Source organism: Pipistrellus kuhlii, unplaced genomic scaffold (genome assembly GCF_014108245.1).
Source record: "Pipistrellus kuhlii isolate mPipKuh1 unplaced genomic scaffold, mPipKuh1.p scaffold_m20_p_3, whole genome shotgun sequence".
Lineage (NCBI taxonomy): Eukaryota > Metazoa > Chordata > Mammalia > Chiroptera > Vespertilionidae > Pipistrellus > Pipistrellus kuhlii.
The window spans coordinates 162,419,245-162,439,166 of record NW_023425529.1 but is presented as its reverse complement, the minus strand read 5'-3'; the positions used below and the strand labels follow the sequence as shown (position 1 = coordinate 162,439,166).

At 46.7% G+C, this 19,922-nt stretch overlaps 1 protein-coding gene across 1 annotated transcript in view; it reads left to right on the top strand.

Moving 5' to 3' along the window:
• The window catches only part of RASA3 (RAS p21 protein activator 3), a 118,739-nt gene that overhangs the window by 40,832 nt on the left and 57,985 nt on the right, over window positions 1-19,922 (top strand). The window contains exon 3 of the mRNA XM_036456430.2: window positions 19,734-19,837. Within this exon, the coding sequence (XP_036312323.1) occupies window positions 19,734-19,837 (104 nt within the window). The remainder of the gene's footprint in view (window positions 1-19,733; window positions 19,838-19,922) is intronic.

The window sequence follows — 19,922 nt, the reverse complement described above, 5'->3', positions numbered from 1 at the left end:
TTCTGGTTCTGGTGGCACTAGAAAATGTTTTTATGGAGCTGAAAAGGGAGGATGAGAGTTAAATAATGACAATGATTTACCTTTCTGGGAAACCAGCTGTAATACAGCCAGAATCGTGTGTGAGCCCCTAAAATGCTGCCATAAGAAGCTAGCTAACTATAGTGAGTGCATGAGATAATACCCCGAACTCAGCAGAGCTTCTAATCCCTCCACAGACTATTCACACTTTTCTTATAGATAGTTAAAACTAAGTTATCTTTGTTTATTAATTTATTCATTAGCTTAATGAATATTTATTGAATGTTTATCTAATATACCAGGTAAGGAGAGAGGTACTATTAGCAGAAAGTTAAAACTGACAGCAAAGAAAGAGATAAACCTACACAAAATAATTACATAGTTTAAAAAATATTAATATATGTGGCCACTTAGTATTGAAGCAAAAAACCTATTCCCATTGATAGACTTTGCAAGCTTGCAAACTAGTAGCCCCAAAACTCTACTCTACAGAATAAGAAAAAAGACAAATGAGCCCACTTTATAAAAGAAATTAGCAAGGGGCTGAGAACTACAATAAGATGGTGGCTTAGGTAAACACCAGTACTTGCAGCCTCCCACAACCACATCAAAATTACAACTAAAATACAGAACAGCCGTCATTCAGAATCGCCTGAAAGCTGACTAAGTAGAAGTGCTACAATTAAAGAAGTAAAAAATAAAGCACACAGAAACTGGTAGGAGGGGTGGAGTGCTGAATGGGCTGGTCCCACTCCCATACGGGGCCTCTGCAGCCAAGATACCCCACCCAATTGGGGTGGCTTTCTCCCAGACAGGGAAGCTTGCAGGAGTCATTGTTTCTATGCTGAGACCTCCCCTGTTGCAGAGCTGGCTATCAGCCATATCTGAGTTTCCATCAGTGTGGCTCACACTGTTTGCCCTGCCCTGGTGATTCCCTGAGACCCCACCCCATCCAATTTAAAGCCCCACCTAAGCATTTTGCAGCATCTTTTTCATATGAATGGCCTGTCCTGGATCAGGCTTCAGAGTTTCCTGAAATCTCTCAAATAAGTAGCAGTTGGCATCAGCGTGCCTCATACCTATCAATAAGAGGCATAAAATAGGTTGGCCTTGCCTGGGCATGTCCAAGCCCACCACAAGTAGCAGCAGTCTGCAGATTGCCCTCCAGGTCCTGCCAGGTGGCCCCAGGCAGTGACTGACTTTGCACCTCCCAGGAGGCCCAGGGCCAGTGCACCTGGTAGACAGCTTAACTGAAGCCCCATTGAAACACAGCTGCTCTCCCACTGTAGTCACATCTGGTCTTCACAGCCAATTGGCCTGGAGATCAATTCCTCCCAGTGATGCCAACAGCAATCAAGGCTCAACTAAATAAGACTGTGCACACAGCCCACACAGGGGTGCACCTAGAGTGCCCAGCTCAGGTGACTGCAGAGGTTAAGCCACTGGGCCCTATAGGACACCTACTATAGAAGGATACTCTACCAACTCCAGGAGACATATCAGCTCTACCTAATACATAGAAATAAACCCAGGGAAGTAGCCAAAATGGGGAGACAAAGAAACATGTCATGAATGAAAGACCAGAAGAAATCTCCAGAAAAAGAATTAAATTAAATGAAATGGAAACAACAAAACTAGATACAGAGTTCAAAACAATGGTTATAAGTTTGCTCAAGGATCTTAATGAGAGTTTCAAGGGACTTAGAGAGACTTTCAAGGATCCTAATGGGAATTTCAAAGACATGACAAAGGACCAGTCAGAAATTAAGCATATACTAACTGAAATAAAGAATAACTTAATGGCATTCAACAGTAGAGTAGAGCCATTTTGAGAATCAAATCAACAATTTGGAATATGAGCAAGCAAAAAACACCCAATCAGAAGAGCAAAAAGAAAAAGAATCCAAAAATATGAATATACTGTTAGGAGTCTCTGGGGCAATTTCAAGTGGGCCAGAATTTGCATTATGGGATGCCAGGAGGAGAAGAAAGATATTAAAAACCTATTTGAAGAAATAATGACAGAAAACTTCCCCTATCTGGTGAAAGAAATGGACTTACAAATCCCAAACAAGAGGAACCCAAAAAGGCCCACACCAAGACACATCATAAAATGCCAAAAGTTAAAGACAAAGAAAGAATCTTAAAAGCAGGAAGAGAAAAGCAGCTAGGAAAAAGGAGGAGGAGGAGGAGGAGAAAGAAGAGGAGGAGGAGGAGGGAACAAACAAACAAAAAGATATGAACAATAAAATGGCAGTAAATACATACTTATCAACAATTGAATCTAAAAATCAAAATAAATGAACAAGAATCTAATGAACAAAATAAACTGATGAATAAAATAGATCCTGAGGCATGGAAACGTGGAACAGATTGATGAATCTGAGGGAAGGCGGGAGGAGTGACCAGGAAGAGAGTAACCAAAGAATTTATATTCATATTAGAGGCCTGGTGCACAAATTCGTGCACAGGTGGGATTCCTTGCGGGGACCTGTGGATATCGGGCCTCTGCTCATGCCCTCAGCCTTGCAGCCCCAGCTTGTGCCCTCAGCCTTGCAGCCCCATCTGGCACCCTGCTGTGGCCTGGTGCTGCTCCCTCACCTGCTCCATCATCCCGCCTGCAGGGCCATTGATTGGGGCCTGGCCCCCCGCCTGGTTCCCTCAGCACCTGGGAACCGGTTACAGCCCCACCTCCTGCTGGCACTGCAGGTCACCTTCTGCAGGGCGATCGGGCCCCGCTCACAACAGCCTTGGCCCGGTGCCACCTGTTCACCCGCTCCACCATCCCGCTGTGACCCCCCTCTCATTGGGGCCATAGGGGCCTGTAGCTCTCCACTGCCACCTGCTGCCAGGGCCACGTCACTGATGCCTGCCATGTTCTGCACTGCCCCCCTAGTGGTCAGCACACGTCATAGTGAGCGGTTGAACTCCTCGTCGAATAATTTGCATATTAGGCTTTTATTATTATATATAGGATATACATTACCTATGGACATAGACAGTAAGGTAGTGAAGGCTTAGGGTGTGGCAGGAACCAGGAGGATGTGGCAAATGTGGTGCAAAAAAAAGGGGGACATCGGTAATACTCTCAAGAATAAAGATTTTTTAAAAAAAGAAGTAGTTAGCAAGGAAAATTGCTGGTGCCACGTGGTCCTGAATAGTTGAAACCAAAAACTGTCTCTTGTGAGTTTGCAGCCTGAATCCCCACCACATTCCTGGTAGAAAAATCTCAATCCATGCATATTGATTAATGTAATCTTAGATCAGTAGTTTGCAAGATCCAGTGAGACAGCAACATACCAGTCAAAAGCTAATCCAATCATTTGTTTCAAGCCAAGTCCCAAAGAATTCTCCTATATAATGTTCCACAGAACATGAGCTCAGAGGAGAAAATACACAAAGAACAAGGAAATAAAGATTCCTGTTCATTGCTAAGAGAAACAACAATGAGTTTGAAGTAAAGACAACATTCAAAACATGATCAGGAAAAGAAACAATAAAGAATGACTGAACCAATTTGAAAAAGAACAAAATAGAATTTTCAGAAACAAAGAACACAAGAATTTCAATGAAAAACTCAGTGGATGAATTAAATAGCTGATTAGACATAGCTGAAAGGAAAATTGGTAAACTTGGAGGTAAATTTGAAATGCACCCCAGAGTCACAAAGACATGGAAAGTATAAGATAGGTTTAGAGGAGACATAGAGAGAGAATGATGTCTAAACATGCCTCACAGGAACTCCAAAGGTGAGAGGGGAGAGCTGGTGGGAAGGCTGTAGGTGAAGATTGCAGGAGGACTCACTTACATTCTTGAGTGGCCTTCATTAGAGGAGCAGAGTTCAGAGGCAGACCCAGTGGTGGCTGATGGAGTGGAATGAAGTGGACAAACCTGAGAGCCAAGGTTGGGCAATGCTGTCTGGACTAGGCCACCTATGCAAGCCGCTGACAGCCACCACACCCCACAGTTCAGTTGTTGCCTTCAAGGAGGTGGCTGCACCCACTTCTTGCAGCTCCCCAGCATGCCTCCCTCAGGCTCAGCATCACCTTTGAGATCTGATCATCCTTTTGGCAAAGCCACTGCAGAAAACAGAAAGCCCACATCTCTGCTTTCTGAACTCCAAAGAGCCTCAGGGCTTGGCTTCCTGGCAGATCGCTGGTCAGAGCAGGCAGGGCCTTGCACTCTGTCCAGGTGTGGGATGTAGTATTTCAGCAGGAGCCTCCCAGCAGCCTCGGGGGGCGGGGGGGGGGGGGGGGGGGGGAGGAAGGGTAGCCTTGAGCTCAGAGGCTGCTCAGGATTGTCTGTCTTCTGACTCAGCATTAAGCGCAGATGGAGTGTGAGAAGAGGAAAAGCACATCTCTACTTTGCCTCCTTTTCACCAGCAGAAGGTTGCCAGGTTGCCTCCAGGGATCAGACCAGGCCCAACCATGTTGTGCCGAGTGTTCTCCAGCAATCATGACTGGTCTATAGCATCACCACCTATTTCTGAGCGGGCATCTGAAGAAAGTGCTGCAAACACTTGTTTTCCCTTTATTTATTTATTTATTTATTTATTTAAAAAATGCACTGAGTGGTCAGATTATTATGATCTCTGAATGCATAATAATCTGGCTACTCAGTGTGTGTGTGTGTGTGTGTGTGTGTGTGTGTGTGTATGTATATATATATATATATATATATATTAGAGGCCTGGTGCATGAATTTGTGCATGGATGGGGTCCGGCCAGCCTGGCCAGGGGAGGGGACATGTGTGGTTGGCTGGCCTGCCTGCTGGTCGAACTCCTGGTTAAGGGGACAATTTGCGTATTAGCCTTTTATTATATAGGATATACACTGAGTGGCCAGATTATTATGCATTCAGAAATCATAATAATCTGTCCACTCAGTGTATATCTTTATTTATTTCAGAGAGGAAGGGAAAGGGAAATACATAGAAACATCAATGATGAGAGAGAATCATTGATTAGCTGCCTCCTGCACGTCCCCCACTGAGAATCAAGCCCACCATGCAGGCACCTGCCCTTGACCGGAATCGAACCTGGGACCCTTCAGTCTGCAGGCTGATGCTCTACTCACTGAGCCAAACCAGTTAAGGCCTTTCCCTTTATTTTTGACATGGGGGACTGGAGGTTGAGAGAGAGCATCTGTTGCAGATTTATTTGTTAGAACTCACTGGCTTTGACACATTTGGGAGAACAAGCCCTTTCTCCCTGGCCTCATGCCTTTTCCAGGAAAGTGATTTGGGGTTCTGTCCTACTAGGAAAAATATCTTCCTGATGTTGAGAGGGAACTATTTTTTAATCATTTAAATGGTAACGTTATTTGTGTATTGTTTGTTTAAACTAAACAGCTCTGTTGGCACGGCTGGGCTGCCCAGTGTGTTGCAAGAGCATCCAAGGACTGCACTGGATGGGGCCACCTTCTGCTTCAAAAACAGGGCAGGGGAGGTTATATCTTGGAGGAAATCACCCTTTTATCCAGTGAAAAGAGTATGTTGATATTATACGAACAAAAGAGTTAAAAATAAGAGCTCTTAAGTACTGGGTTAAACAGTCATTTGCAAGAATATTCCATAAAGTATCAATGTTTTCATTTCCTTTTCTCCTCGTAAGTGATTCCTGTGAGGAAGATATTGCCTACTTTCCCCCAGGAAATCCCCACAAAATATATCGAAAAACAAAACAAACAAACCCCAGCTCCTGGCTCAGTGAAGTGCTGTCTCAAGGTTTCCGATCCGACCCTCACCTCCCCCAGTGGCAGTTCTGATTGAGGCTGGGCTGAGCCTCCACCCCACAGCCCACCCTGGACCTCTGCCCCAAGTCCAGCCCCGAAGCCCCTGCCCTCTTGCTTTCTCCCACCTGTTTCCATTTGGGTTGCCATCTGGAAGGGAAGGGGTACCACATGGTCTTGGCCCGAGACACCAAGGCATGGCACTTGCTGCCCTTCTCTTTTCTCCCCTCACTGCTCCTTCTGGGAGCTTGGTTATCTCTGCTAAGTGATGAAGGCAGATAATAAGGCTGTGTTCATAGTAAGATGCCTTTTTGTTTAAAAAATTGGGATTGCTCCAAAAATGGTCTTGAATATCTATATATATAAAAGCCTAAGTGGCCGTTATGACAGGTCGACTGGTCGACCAGTCACTATGATGCACACTGACCACCACGGGGGAGACACTCAAGGCAGGAGCTGCCCCTGGTATTCAGTTGTTCAGCCAGAAGCCGGGCTCACAGCTGGTGAGTGCAGCTGTGGCAGTGGGAGCCTCTCGTGACTCTGCGGCAGCACTGCCGAGACTGGGATGAGCATGAGCGGTGCAGCACCCTGCCCTGCTTCTGGCTCCTTCCCGGCCGCCTGCCACTTGGCGCACTGCTACATCCCTCAGGGGATGTCTGACTGCCAGTTTAGGCCCAACCCCCGCAGGCCAGTCAGACATGCTGCAGTCAGACATCCCCTGAGGAGTCCCGGATGCAAGAAGGTGCAGGCCAGGCTGAGGGACACACCTGGTACCCCCAGTGCATGAATTTCATGCACCTGGCCTCTAGTATGAACATAAAAATCATTGTGGTTATTTTCTCAGAGTAGTCAGATTACGGTGGGTAGTTTTGTTCTTTTTTTTTTTTTTTTTTAAATTAGAAATTAGTAAAATGATGGCTTTCTAAAGCAAAGTGAGGAGGAGATAACTCATTGCCTCATTTATTGACAGGGCCATAATTATAGACTCTCTAATCTTGTCATGCTGGCTGAGAACTTACCCAGAGAGAGACTGTTCACAGTGGGTGGTATGCACTTCTAATTGAGAAGGAGCGTGTGGGTCAGTGACTTGAGGCTGTCCTGCTCGGACTGGAAAATGCAAATCACATAGGAAATAGCATTGTTTGTGGTAGATATGACTAAACCCAGAAGACCTCAGCAGCCCCACACTTTTTAGGAGGGGAGAAGCTATTTGAGGCTAGAATTCGAAAGGATAGGAGGAATGTGGTTTGGGAGACAGACTTCATTTTCTGTTATTTTTTTATTTTTTATTTTTTTAAAAACCCTGTTGTTAATTAAAAAACACTGACTTTGAAATTAAGAGAGTACATAGATAACATTTTCTCTGCTGACACTTACTTTTCTACCTAATTTCTCAAGGTAAAGCTTTTTAAAAAAATGTTTTTATTGCCCTGACTGGTTTTGCTCAATGGATGAAGCATCTGCCTGCAGACTGTCAATTTCGGACAGGGACGTGTACCTTGGTTGCGGGCACGTCCCCAGTGCGGGGTGTGCAGGAGGCAGCTGATCAATGTTTCTCTCTCATCAATGTTTCTAACTCTCCCTTTCCCTTCCTCTCTGTAAAAAATCAATAAAATATAAAAAAAATTTTTTTTTAAATGTCTTTATTGATTTTAGAGAGAGAGGAAAGTTACAGGGAGAGATACATCAAACGGCTGCGTCCTGCCTACCTCCTACTGGGGATCGAGCCTGCAGCCCTGACCAGGAATGGAACCAGCAACCTCTAGGTGCATGGGACAGTGCTCTACCCACTGAGCAACACTGGCTGGGCTCAAGTTAAAGCTTTAAAAATTCTTTCTGATATAAATGTAGACCTCTGGCCCAGATATTCCACACCAGTTAGAACAGATGGACCCATCCCCCCACAATCCTGGGGTACACCAGATGGTGAGACCCATCCCTCCATGATTCTGGGGTACTTCAGGTAGGAAACCATGTCCCCCACAATCCTGGGGTGCTCCAGCAGGGAGACACATCCTTTGAAGTGTCTTTGCATGACTGAGAGGATCAGGGATCCAGTGCACCAGGATGTTGTTAGTGATAATCACATCCTCAATGGGTTTTCCTGGAAAGGCCTGATTTTTGGTCAGCATAACCTTTGAGATGCTGTTTTTATGAGTGAGTCTTGTGAAAAGAATTTTCCTGGAAAGCTTTATGTAAATCACATTTTCTGAAGACCTTGTGTGCTTCCTGTCACAGCATTTATTTTTATCCTCTGTGGTGGTTCCTGGCAGCGGGCTGGTTGCATGGCTCTGACCTGGGTACAGTGTCTCACACCGGACCACAGGGTCCCAGGCTGGGTGCCATGCTTCAGTGCAGGAGCAAGGGCAGAGGCGGGTGAGGTCGGTGCGAACATCTCTCTACCACCATGCCATCCTCTCTCTCCTGTTTTTCTCCCAGCCTTCCGAGATATTTGCATCTGGGGCGATTCCATGGTCAAGGAGCCATCTGTGTTAGTTCCACGTTTAGGAGCGGTTTAGATGTGCAGTTTCTAAGCAAGGACTTTCTCCTCAACTCGAGAGGCGGGCGATGACCATCAATATCAAGGTCCCAGTAGTCTCGGTTGTCATGGCCTTGGGGACTCCTCACATTGACATTGGCGGAGTGGGCCTTGGGAGTTCCAGGATCTCTGTGGGATGGGTGGTGGGTCCCTGGCGTTTATAACGGCACCAGGGACCCTCTGAGTCCAGGGTGAGCCTGCAGCGTCCTGAGCATCCTCTTCCTGACATCCAGCTTCAATGTCTCCTTCTGTTTCTCCTAAGTCACAGGGTGCCGACTCGTGTCCGAATGTGAGGATTCTCTGAGCTTCACAGGAAAGCTCAGCTGCTGGCGAGCGCTGGTTTGCTTTCTTTGCACACTGAGCGCCTCCTGCACACCAAGGCCCAGGCCCAGGCCGGGTCGGGGCTTATTGGCAGCGTGTGCCAGGTGTGACGGCCCCTGTAGGGGAGACTCTGGGTGTGCTCACAGCTGGGTGGGTTTGCATGGGGAAGGAGCCAGGTCTGACCTCACACCCCTCCTGCCCTGTCTGCCCTCCCTGAGTGGAGCATTAGGGTACCTCCCTTCCTTTCTCCTTTCTGAGCTGTGGGCTGGGCAGTTTCTGGGCTGGCCGGATGCTGGAGTTACCCTGCGCAAGTTAGAACCTTTTGCAGGAGACCCTAAAAGCTTCCCCCACAGGATGCCCACCGCTCTCTCCTCTGGGCTCCTTTCGGATACTTTTCTCCTCTTTTTATTTATTTATTTATTTATTTATTTATTTATTTATTTATTTATTTATTTTTTTAGTTTGAAACAGTTCCACTGTCACAACTGGCCAGCCTGTGACTCAGGCTTCTAAAAGCTGTTGTCTCAGTCGCTGTAAAAAGCGCAGTCAGGCCTCAGTAGAGATGGTCTGATTGAAACTTGTTAAAAACATGTGCTTTCCGCCTGGGAGACACGGGGAGCGGGAGGAGAGAAGCTTTGTGGACGACAGGACTTGGCACTTTGGGAGCTGTGGGCAGTGGTTGAGCCGTGCACAGCATCCATTCGGCCCTCCATACTCCTATGGATAGGAGTCTCGCAGAAGGGGAAACTGAGTCTTGGAGAGGTGAGATAACTTGCTCGGGTCCCTTGGAGCTGGGTCAGGCCAGGAAAAAATACACGCTGCCAATCGCCCACTGAGGGGTTGGTCCTGGCCAGTGGACTCTGGCTCTGACACACAGATGTCCAGCTTGGCCCCTGGCCCTCAGGAAGAGCAGGAACAACTTCCTGTGAGTGTTTCCCAGCCCCGTCCCTGTACCGGCCCAATGTGGACTTCCTGTTCCTCTGGCCCGGCCTGCAAGGCCCGGCTGCCAGCTGTTCTGGGTGTCCCTGTGACCCGGCAGCGGCCACCATGGGCCCTTCAGCGCTTCACGGAAAGTGTCCGCAGCCCCGGTGCTCGGGCTGCGTCCCTGCAGCGCAGGCTGTGATGGGCCCAGGTGACAGAACCCGTGGGTGAGTCCAGCCGGGACACTTCTGCCCCAGCTTTTGGACAAAAACTGCTCTGACCTCAGATTCCCTCCTTCCCTGGGGCGGGGGTGGGGGGTGTTAATTCCAGTCCCCACTTAAAATCTGCAAGTCGCTGTGCAGCACTCGGTGCATGTCTCCGCCCTGTCCCGGAAAGTGACAGAGTGGCTTTCTCTCCGGGAGCTGCCTCCCCGCGGGGAGGCTGCTGTGAGGAGTGCAGGCGGTGACGTAGGGGTGAGGATTAGAGTTCAGTATGGGACTGAGCATCCTGCCTTTCAGTAAGATGCAATATCTTTTTGGAAACCTCAGGGAAAAACACACACACACACACACACACACACACACACACACACACATGCACGCACGCACGCACGCGCACACACAATCGTTTGCAATGAAAGATGCCGAGGGTCCGTGTGCACAGGGGTTTGTTAGTCTCCATCTACAGGAAATGAGAGGTGGGCTGAGCAGAAACCAAAATGGCTCTCCTCCTGCCTCGGAGCGCCTGCAGGATCACAGGAGGCCCCTTTCTGGAACGTCCCATGCCAGGCGCAGCACTGCCTGCTGCAGATATTGCACCCAACCATCCATGTGGGGTGCGGGCTGCGTGACTTCCTGCCCATGCCCGGACCTCTGGTTCCATGGCATCTTAATCCAGCTGTTAGCTAATGATTTAACCATATGCACATTTATTAGCTGAGCACGGAGCTGTTCAGAGATAGGCTGGTGCCCTTTTGGGGAAACCCGGCCTTGCTTTCTTGGCTTCAGTTCACGCTGGGCCGGGAAGGAAGCGAGCCCTGGGTTCCCCCTGGGGGCCACCGACCCACTGCTTCTGGACGCTCAGCCCTCGACGGCGGCCTTCTCTGTGGTGTCTCCATAGCTCGGGCTTCGAGGCACAAAGACCATCTTAAGAACAGCCCTCTCCCAAAGGGACGCAGCGCGGGCTCCCTGTTCTTCAGCACGCAGCCTTTCTCCATCTGCCCAGACCCTGGAGCGGCTCCTCACCCCGCCCTCCGCTGCCCCTGACCCCAGAGGTTGGGAAAGAGATGCAGGCATTTGCGAAATAACACGAAGCCGGGGAAAACCAGGCTCCCGGCTGTTTTCTCTTGAGCAGTGGCGAGCAGCCTTGGTGTGGGATGAGGCATGCCAGCCCCACAGATGCTGGGAAATGACTCACGGAGGAGTTTTCTCTGTCGGGCCCCTAGTGCAGCCCCGTCTCCACCTCTGGCCGCACATCTGGGCTGTGGGAGGAGGGAGAGGAATGCAGGGTTCCCCTGGCCCGAGCGTTCCTTAAAGACCAACCTGGTTTTCTGCAGGTTTTCCTCTCCTTTCCTCAGGAGAGTCTGCTTGGTTCTGTGAAACCTCATTTGCCCTCCTCTCTGTGATTACTGGGGGCAGGAGCTTGTCACTGGGGCGGGCCTCGGAGGTGGATGCCGCTGCACGCTTTCATTTCCCTCTGTCAGACCGTGGTATTTATGGCAAGCCAAGTCCTTTGGGCTGCGCTTTTCTCTTTATTTGGAAAGAGGGCTCTGGAGCCCTAAGGCTGTAAGTGGGAGCCGACAGCACAGGGACATCAATCACGCCTCCGACTGGGCTGACCTTGGACAAAGCCGGGCCTGTGGGGAGGGGTACCCCAGGTTAAGCCTCTAATGGGAAGGGGAAGCCCAAGGCTGTGTGGCCCCTTTGAGTCCACCAGAAAGAATGTATTGTCTTGCCAGGCACATGGAGAGGGTGGGGGTGTGAGAACTCACCCTGCTCCCAGTCATCGGCCGTCTCCTTTTTCTTTGGGCATGAGCTTCCCACCCTGCTGCCCATGAACCGACTTTCTCGTTCACTAGGCAGGAGGGGTGGGTTGTCCAGGTGACCACTGTGGTGGTTGAAGTTGTTGGCACCTGAGGTTTGGGGGGCCTTCATCCCACTTCTGTCCTCTGTCCTCAGGGCAAGAGGAAGGGAAGGCCGGCTGTGCGGCCCACCCCCCTTATACCCCATGAGGGTCCTTGAAGCTGGGAGGGCTGGGATGTCCCGAGAGATGCCACACAGGGCTCCTGCGGGCAGTGTCCGCTCCTTGCCCAGGGACCCCCTTGCTCTTCTGGTGGTTCATGTGTCAGAAATGGCAGGATCGCATGCCCGGACTTGCCCATGGATGGCGGCTAGTGTTAGCAAAGCTGTGGTGTTTCTAGTTTAAAAATACATTTCTTATTTGTTGTGCCTTAGTTATTTGTCTTTTAATGTGCAGCGTAAGTTTACAAGTTCTCGGTGGATTAATATTCTGAGCATGGAAATGATATGAAAGATGGGCATTTAATAGGAGATGGGCCAAAATGCTCATAGGCACATGAAAGATATTCAACCTCAACAGTAATTTAAACTTTTCAAATGAGAGCAGTGTTGTGGTTTCTTGTTTTGTTTGTTCGTTTGTTTTGCCGTTACTTCAGCAAAGTTTGTAGATACTGGGAAGACTCTGGGTTGATGGGCGTTAGGGGTAAATCGGTTCCCCCTTCTGGAGGGTTATATAACATTATGCATTAAAACAGTGAATACTCTCCTGCCGAGCGGAATTTATCTTAAGGAAACAATTGGACAGCTGTGCAAAGACCTCCTACCCTAGAGTCTCATTCTGTGCTGCTCCTAATGATAAAAGTTGGGGAGGACCCAGCTGTCCATCAGTGTTGGAATGGTTAATTGAGCAGGTGTCCTCAGACCTCAAGTACTGTGTGGCTGCTTACATTTGATAGATAGATAGATAGATAGATAGATAGATGATAGATGATAGATTTCAGAGAGGAAAGGAGAGAGATAGAAACATCAATGATGAGAGAGAATCATTGATTGGCTGCCTCCTGCATGCCACACACTGGGAATTGAGCCTGCAATCTGCATATGTGCCCTGACCAAACTGTGACCTCCTTGTTTATAGGCTGAGCCACACCTGCTGGGCAAGCATTTTATGTTCTTATTTGGAAAGCTGTCTGTGGCATGATGTGAAAGGAAAAAGGTGACTACATATCAGAATATATAATATAATCCCACTTTGATTTTATTTTAGTATATTTTTTATTTATTTCAGAGAGAGGAAGAGAGAGAAACATCAGCTGTCTCCTGAACCTCCCCCAAATCAAGCCAGGCATGTGCCTTGACTGGGAATTGAACCCTGACCTCCTGGTTCTTGGACTGATGCTCAATCACTGAGCCACCAGCCAAGCAATCCCACTTTTATTTTAAAAATATGTGCCTCTGTCTACCTCTATTTCTGTTCTATGTACATATATCTTTAGAGAAAAAATAACTCTAGGAGGAATACACTACAATGTTAATTCTGTTTTTTGCTTTGTGACATCTTTATATTTTTAAAATAGCTTTATCGAGATATAATTCACATACTACATAATTTACCCATTTAAAGTGTACAACTCTGTGGTTTTCAGTATATTTAGAGTTGTGCAGCCATCACCACAATCAATTTTAGAACATTTTCATCTCCCTAAAAAGAAACCCGTTCCCTTTAACTGTCTCCATTTCCTGCCAACACCCTGCTACCCAGCCCCTGGCAGCCACTACCACTTTCTGTCTACAGACAGATTTGCCTATTCTGGGTTTTCATGTAAACGGAATCCTACACTATGTGGCCTGTGGGTCTCACTTTTTCCAGGCTCATTCACTTTGCAGCATGCGTCAGGGGTTCGTTTCTTTCTGTGGCTGATGATAGCCTAGTGTTTGGTTGGACCACATTTTGTTTATCCATTCATCTGTTGATGGACATTTGGGTTGTTTCCACTCTTGGCTGCTGTGAGTTATGCTGTTTACTTGCATGTATGAGGTTTTGTGTGGACATGTGGTTTCATCTCTCCGGGTATATACCCAGGAGTGGGGTTGTTGGGCCATGTGGTTACTCTGCATTTACCATTTTGAGGAACTGCCATGATTTTCCAAAGTGGCCACACCATTTTACATTTCTCTAAAGCAGTGAATGCAGGTTCGAATTTCTCCACATCCTCACCAACACTTGTTATTATGTCTCTTTTATTTCTAGTCATTCTGGTGGGTCCAAAATCCTCAATAGACTGTCATTCTTAAAAAGAAAAAAAAATATTTTTTTGTTTTAATTAAAATGAAAGGAAACATTCTTTTGAAAGCAAACGAAGTTCAGATCATAAAGGAGTAAAAAAAGAACATGGAGAAATTCTAAAAATTTACACATAAGTCTAATTATAAATCAGCTTACTGTGAAAAATAATGTCTTCCTGGGATACATATGCCAACTGTGGGGGAAGGATTAGGCATAGTTTATAGGCTATGGTGCCTGTAGACCAAGCCTCCACAATAAATGGCCCCAAGACCTTCCAGGTCAGCGCCCATCCCCCGTTTAAGTCACTGACATACCCTTCATTTGTGTGTCTTTGAATCTTTTTGTACACACACACACACACACACACTCATAGGCACACGCATGTGTGTGCACATGCATCCCCACACATACCTCCATGTGCACAGGCACACCCACACACATCTGCACCCTTGCACACACCCATGCACATACATACACACAATTTATGCATACATGCACACACACGCACACACACATACTTACACTGACCTACTTACTTTCTGGAGTGTCTTTCCTCCTGAGTGTCAGAGGATTTCCTGTAGACTATGTCATTAATCTTCATGATGTTTTAGGCTCTTAGTCACAGGTTGAATATGTGGGAACTAAGAGAGCTGGCACTCACAGGAGGAGTGGGCTGTGGAACTGGAAGTTAACCCAGTGCATCACACTCCTGTGGGGTCTGTTGACATCAGACAGAGCCTCACTAATGCGGACAAGTCACAGGAAGGGCATCGAGGCAAAAAACTCCGCTGGAGAACATGCTTAGATGGGGGTGTGAATGAGCATTTGTTAAGCTGTGGACCTTCACTCGATGGAAGTCTCAGGCATCTGTTTTCCTTGAAAGATGGAAGGATAGTTCTTGTTTTTAGATGGCTACTTCTCTGAAACACTCAGAACAATTTAATTATTTGAGATCTCCCTCTGAAGATTTTGTTTTCATTACAAAGAAATGGTTTTCTAAGTCAACTTCACCCAGTCTCTGGACAAATTTTTAAAAATGATGAAATCAGTTAAATGCAAATGAAAGTTGTATCGTCATCAAGGTATGGGTCTAAGTGAGAAGAGGTGAGTGTAGCCTGTTCTCTCCGCCTTGGTCCCGCAGCTCCCTCCTGGGGGTGGGGGCGGGGATGGGCATGGCTGTCACCTTTCTCCCTTCTCTCCCTTCTAATGTCCTTAGCACAGCAGCAGCCAGTCCCTGGGTCAGCCCAGGTCTGGAGATCCACGCTCCACTTTGTCAGGAGAGCATCTGTCTGACAGATGCCCCTGATCCTCGCTCCTAGTGAGTTGCTGTGTGATGGGCCGGGAGAATAAACACCAAAATCACTACAGTCTGTTTCGGCTGGGCAGGTGCCATCTGGAGCCCAGGGCAGACCACATCTTCTGGCTCATCCGGCCTGTCTGAAGGCCCTGCTTCAACACAGCCTCTGTTGTTGTGTCCTTCTCTGGCTCCGACCCCTCTTCTGCCCTGAGCTCCATTGGGCTCACTGGATAGTCCAGGCTGACTTCAAACTGAAGATCCTTAACTAAACCCCGTCTACAAAGTCCCATTTGCCCTGTGAGGTAACATATTCACAGGCCCTGGGGATTAGGACCTGGACATAGTGGGATTCAAAGCCACACTCTATTTCTTTGCCTCTAAACCTACACTAGAGAGACTGGCCGGTGCCTCAGTTTCCCCACCTTGTGAGGGCTAAATACAGTTGAGTCTCGAACAACGAACTGTTGGGCTCCACTTGTCCGTGAATTTTAAAACCCATGTTGTCCAAGGGTCAACTCTGTTTGCTACCTGTTGGGGCTCAGAACAGAACCTGGGATGTCATGGGTGCTCAGGGGAAGCTGCCATCCCACTGGGGCATAGGTTCCCAGGAGGCTGGTCCAGGCCCAAAATGCAGGAATTATTTTGGCTCCTCTTCTGAGGGTGAGCTGTAAGGAGGAGAGGAGCAGAGTCCTCTTCATGCTTAGGAATTTAAAAAAAGTCTTTTTAATCCTCACCTGAGAATATTGATGAGAGAGAGAGAGAGAGAGAGAGAGAGAGAGAGAGAGAGAGAGAGAGAGAGATATCAATTGGTACTTTGCCCCCAAACCCACACACACATGCCCTGACTGTGAATCAAACCCACAACCCTCTGGTACACTGGATAGCGCTCCAACTGAGTGCACCACCTGGCCAGGGCTGTAGAAAAATTTTAAAGTGTAAAATTGAGCAATTTTTAGTAAATTTACAGAGTGTGTTATTACTATATTCTTCTTGAGAACACTCAAGAAGAGCCCATTGCAGTTACCTCCCTCCCGTCTCCAGCCTCCCGCATCCACTGACCTACTTTGTACACATCGGCTTTTTCTAGACATTTCTCATAAATGGAATATTAAAAATGGGGTTGGATTTTTAAAATTTGCATCTGTATTCTTTCACTTAGCATGCTTCTGAGATTCTTTGTTGTGGCATTTCTTAGCACTTTGTTTCTTGTATGGATTTACCAGATTTTGTTTTTCCATTTGTCACTTGACATTTGGGTTGTTTCCACCTTTGGGCTGTTGTGAATAATGTTGCTGTGCACATTGATATATTCGTTTTTGTATAGGTACATTTTCATTTCTCTTGGGTATTGCCAGGAGAGGAATTGCTAGACCCTGTCATCACTTTGTGTTTAATTTTTTAATACCCTGCCAAACTGTTTCCCAAAGTGGCTGTACTAGTTTGCATTTCCACCAGCAATGTAAGAGGGTTCCAATTTCTCCACATCCTTCCTAACACTTGTTGCCATCTTTTTTATTATCGCCATCTTAGTAGGGGGGAGTGGTATTTTTTCAATTAATTTGCATTTTCCTGTTGGCTAATGAACTTTTTTTTTTATATGCTTGTGGATCATTTGTCTGCTTTGGCGATATATCTGCTCAAATCTTTTGCCCGTTTTTCAATTGAACTACTTACTTGCTTCTTATTGTGCTGTAAAAGTGTCTTTTTTCATGTATTCTGGATACAAGTTTTATATCAGATACATGATTTGCAAAGATTTTCTCTTATCTTTCTTGGAAGTTTCATAATAGTGTATTTTAAAGCACAATATTTTTAATTTTGATGAAGTTTGGCTTTCTGATATTTTTTCCTTTAGAAATTGTTTTGATGTCATATCTAAATATGTTGTTGGAGCCAATAGACAAGGCTCCAGCTCTTTGTGCTCATGATCTTCAAGTAACGATGTATCATGTCATCAAAAATTCTGTATATTATTGAATCTGTGACACTGTCAGTTATGGACTCACCATTATTTTATGTACACTAAAAAAAAAACCTACAATGCTAATTAATCTAGGTTACAAAGATTTATTTCTGTATAGTTATAGTTTTAGTTGTTGCCGTTTTAGCCCTTACATCTAGGTGTGTGATTACTCTGAGTTAATTTTTTGTGTATGGTGTGAGGTAGGGATCAGTGGAGCATGTGAAATGTGGCAAGTCCACGTTGAGATGTGCTCCAAGTATAAAGCACACAAGGGATTCCAGTGACCTACTATGAGAAAAAGAATGTGAAGTAGCTCATTAATAATTTTCATATTGATTACATTTTGAAGTGATATTTTGGATATATCGGATTAAAGAAAATGTTATTCACCACACTGTCTTGATTACTGTCACTTTGCAATAAATTTTGAAACCTGGATCTGTGAGTCCTCCACCTTTGCTCTTCTTTCTCAAGCATGTGCTGGCTGACATGGGTCCTTTGTCTTTCTAGCTGGAAGGATTGGTACACTGGTTGATGTCTGACATGGGCAGTCAGACCTGCTGGTTTCCCTGCCTCTCTCAGCCTTTCCTCCTCACTGATTCTCTTGCCCTGACTCAGTATGTTTGGGTCCAGGCATGGGCAGTGCCTACTGTAGGCCCATTCTGGACCCCAGACTTGCCCTTCTCTCTCCTTGCCTACTGCTTTCCTCTCCTGCACTCTGTGCCCCATCCCTTCTGAACCAGGTTTCATTTCCCATCATGCCTTACTTCTGTGATGGCTTATTTGCTTCTACCCCTTCTCCCGGCGATGACTCTGGAGCTCCTCAAGGCTCCAGCTCTTTGTGCTTATGACTTTCAAATAACGGTGTGTCATGCCATCAAAAATTCTGTATTTTATGGAATCTGTGACATTTGTCAATTATGGGTGTACCATTATTTTATGTACACCAAAAAACAAACAAACAAACAAACAATTCTAATTAATCTGTGAAACAGTTTTCTTCTGACATTGATTGTAGGACACATTCTGATTTCAGAGGTGCTAAACTTGAGAAAATACGGCCCTGGAGCTCTCTTAATTGGGAAATAATTCTCTCCCGTCCACCCCCCCCCCCCCCCCGCCCTTTCTTTCCTATTGTTATGTCTGTGTCACTCAGAGTAAACTTTCACTAGGAGACACTCATGGTATCAATTCTTTCCATCTGTCTTTTCATATTTGGTCAGCAGCCTACATCCCTCTTTCTCCTAACAAAATGAAGCACACTGTTTTAGTTTTTACTTGATCTATTCCATGTTTCCTATGCTGGACTACAGCCATGAGCATGTGTGGAAGTGGAATCATGCCAAATTCCAAGGTAGTTGGAGGTGTATGTGCTGAAGTAACTGTTCCATTTCCTCCCTGGTGGATGCAGGTATGGCGGGGGGCCGTGTTCTGTGCACATTCACCGTGGCTTCCATGAACGGGGCTTCCTGCTAACCTCAGCCCCTACCCAGCTAGGATGGCCCAGGGGTTACAGCCCCTCAATTAGAATTTTTATTTTATTTTATTTTATTTTTTAAAAATATATTTTATTGATTTTGTACATAGAGGAAGGGAGAGAGACAGAGAGTTAGAAACATCGATGAGAGAGTCATCGATCAGCTGCCTCTTGCACACCCCCTACCGGGGATATGCCCGCAACCAAGGTACATGCCCTTGACCAGAATGGAACCTGGGACCCTTCAGTCCCCAAGCCGACGCTCTATCCATTGAGCTAAACCGGTCTCAGCAGAATTTTTAGTTTATTTTGAGTCTCCACCTGTGGGTGAATGAGCCTCAGGGTCTGTGTAGACAGTTGGCTGTGGTGGGTAAGGCTCCTCTCCCTGACGAGAGGTGCGATGGTGGCCTGGTCAGATTTAACCTCGACTCCTGGAGAAAGGGGAGCGCTCTGTACCCTCTGCATGCTGGGTGAGGCCTGCCACCTGCCACCCAGACCCTCAAGGTGGTTGGCAGCCCTGGAGCATTTGTGCTAAAGCTGGACACATGCAGTAGACATGGCTTTGTTAATGCCACGATCTCTCTGGTGTCGACTCTCTGGTTTCCCTGAGCTGTCACCAAACCCGCACAGCAATTCCTTCATTTGATGCAGCGATTTTTAACCAGGTGCCACAGGAATTTTTAAAACATGCAGTACCTGACTGTTAGGGCACTGACCTCTTTTTCCTTACGTTGTCAAATTAAAAAAGAGATAACAGTCAACATAACAATAGCTGTCAGGTATGAATGAATCAAAATTATATATATATTTTTGTCAGATCAGCAAAAACTATGTTTTTCGGTATTCCGCAGAATTTTAGTACTAATTAGTTTACTCGGGCGACAAGATGAAAAAGGTTGAAAATCGCTGATTTAACATGGCATGCCTTCAGTGCTGGGGCCACATCTTTGAAGATTTTTACAGCCTGTTCACTCTTAAGTTCATTCACCTTCTAGTTAAGAAGCTGCAATTTCGTGTCTTATAAGCGAGACGTGGAATGGCGTGTTTGTGGTGCTTAAAAATGAGTGCACGTGTGTGCCCCAGGTGGGTGCTCAGTCTGCGCCCCCACCGCGACTCCATCACCTCGTGGAACTAACGGTGCTCATTCTGTTTCTCTGTCCAGCCCCTTCTATGGAGAAGACTTCTACTGTGAAATCCCACGGAGTTTTCGCCACCTGTCCTTCTACATCTTCGATAGAGACGTCTTCCGCAGGGACTCCATCATAGGTAGGTACTTCGGTGGGTGTCGCATTCTGGTGCGAGCGGATGTCTCTTCCAGGCATCCTGTCTGAGGCAGCAGAGGTGAGTGGCG